At 44.0% G+C, this 2,280-nt stretch overlaps 1 gene segment (V, D, J or C); it reads right to left on the minus strand.

Moving 5' to 3' along the window:
• Positions 1-803: 803 nt before the first annotated feature.
• LOC115291318 lies at positions 804-1,524 on the minus strand. The segment is given in 3 exon segments: positions 804-896; positions 1,006-1,313; positions 1,417-1,524. Coding segments are annotated over 3 exon segments (447 nt in total).
• Positions 1,525-2,280: the final 756 nt, after the last annotated feature.

The following is a 2,280-nucleotide window of genomic DNA, read 5'->3' on the forward strand; positions in this document are numbered from 1 at the left end:
AGTCCTTGATCTTCAAAATCTTCTTGAGTTTGTTTTTGTCCTGAATTGTACAATCTTTTCTATCCAGTGACTGAGGTGCACACCTCACAGGGGTCATCGTAACACAACTGTGTAGGACATTGCTCCTGAACCTCCTACTTCCCTCTTCTACTCCTTTCTCACACAGGGGAAATCCAGCAGGAAATCATGGATTCTCCCTCCTTTGATGTAGGTGGGAGACTGACTCCAGACAAGCTGCTTCCTGTAGTAGGACTCCCTCCCTAGTGATCCGCAGTCACACCTTCAGCCAGTGTCACTCCCTGACCCCATCCAATCATGTATGACTTGGAAAGGAACCTACCCTGTTCTCAACAGACACAATGATGAAGGTGAGGAAGGTTTTACAATCCATTCTGTGTGTGTGTGTGATCTCCAGACTCTACAACAAGACCACATCCTGGTGTTGGTAGCAGTGCTTTCCTGGGCTGTCAACTACACTTGATGCTGTGAGACCAGTTCAGACAATGACCCCCACTAGGTATCTGTTTTGTTTTGCTTGGATTTTTGATGCCTCTGTAGACTCATGTCCAGATTGCCCTTCAAGCTGCTTCTAGCATGTTTGCATATTGCTGGGTTGTCCTGGTGTGCGGTGAGTGCATCTGGAACTCCTGTAATGCTTCATGTAACATGCATCAGGATATATCTAATTCATTTGTATGTAGGGGCAGGGAAAAGCAGTGTAAGCAACGGTTTCTTTGTGTGTCTGTTATTATAGTTTTCTTCTTACTAGTTTCTAGGACAGAGACTGAATAGGTAACCCAGAATCATCTGTCCAGAGAAGGTCCCTGGGGGAAATGCTGTATGGAGAGGAAGCCCCAGATCCTCACAAGAACCCTGCTTGTAACCTCCATGTGCACCTGCTCAAGGGAATACAAGCCTGAATTGTGAAGAGTTTGCACCCCCTGGTGGTACTGATAGTTTTCTACAGGGAGGTTTTTTTCTGGGCTCACACAGAAGTCTCCTCACTGTGTCTATCGCACAGAAATACGTGGCCGTGTCCTCGGGCCTCAGGCTGTTCATCTGCAGATCCACTGTATTCTTGGCGTTGTCCCTGGAGATGGTGAATCGGCCCTTCACGGAACCTGAATAATATGTGTTTTCACTACTACCAATTGCTGCAATCCACTCCAGCCCCTTCTCTGGAGCCTGGCGGACCCAGTGCATGTAGTGATTTCCAAAGTTGAATCCGGAGGCTGCACAGGAGAGTCTCAGGGAGCCTCCAGGCTTCACCAGGCCTCCCCCAGACTCCACCAGCTGCACCTCACACTGGACACCTGCAGACACAAGACATCCTGATCAGGAAACTGTCACACATCCACTGCTTCTCTCACTCATATCCACTCACAGACTCAGTGTCTCGCGTTCACCATGAATTACCTTTTAGAACAGCAACAAGGAAAACCCAGCCAAGCACAAACTCCATGGTGAGATGTCTGTGTTCTGTCCTGATCACAGAATGGGATCATCTGGGACTCTGGGGCTGGGGCTCCTCTCCCAGCTGCAGAGTCCTGACTGGGCAGATTTAATCAGGACAGATATGGCCCTATTTGCATACCCTCTGACTATATATCAAACTGCGGACTTAGATTTGATTCTTTAAAAGCCAAAGACAGGGTTAGGAATGCACTTCTAGATCACTTTGTGTTGATGGCGCTGTGATAACATGAATAATTAAATCTCTGAATACAGTTATCTTTGCATCTGTTTGTCCATTTTTACATGTCTTATTCAAACAGGTCATTTTTGGTATATACTTTTAGTGAAATTTACTTTTTAGTGAAATTTATTCCTAAATGCTTTGTTTTCTCCCATTTCATTTTTTTGCCATTTTATATTGGTTATTTTTTTGTGACAGAGAGACGGAGAGAGAGAGAGAGTCAGAGAGAGAAAGTTAGATAGAGAATTGCAAGCAGTGAGGAGCCTGATGCAGGAATAAACCTCAGGAACACTGAGATCATGCCTTGAGTCAAAATCAAGAAGAGGCACTTAACCGCCTGATCCACCCAGGTGCTCTCATTTTTGCCATTTCACATTGTATTCTTTTGTTATTTCTTTTTCCTATACTGTGTTCTTGGTGTGTATAACTGCACTTTTTTATATGTTGATTTTGTAACTGAACTTTCCCTGAATTTGTTAATTTTTAAAATACTTTTTTTGTGTGGAATTTCTATGGGTTTACTATATATAAGATCATGTCATTTTTGAACAAATAATTTTCTTCCTTCCTACTGATTTCCATGT

This window comes from Suricata suricatta, chromosome 5, assembly GCF_006229205.1.
Source record: "Suricata suricatta isolate VVHF042 chromosome 5, meerkat_22Aug2017_6uvM2_HiC, whole genome shotgun sequence".
NCBI classification, from domain to species: domain Eukaryota; kingdom Metazoa; phylum Chordata; class Mammalia; order Carnivora; family Herpestidae; genus Suricata; species Suricata suricatta.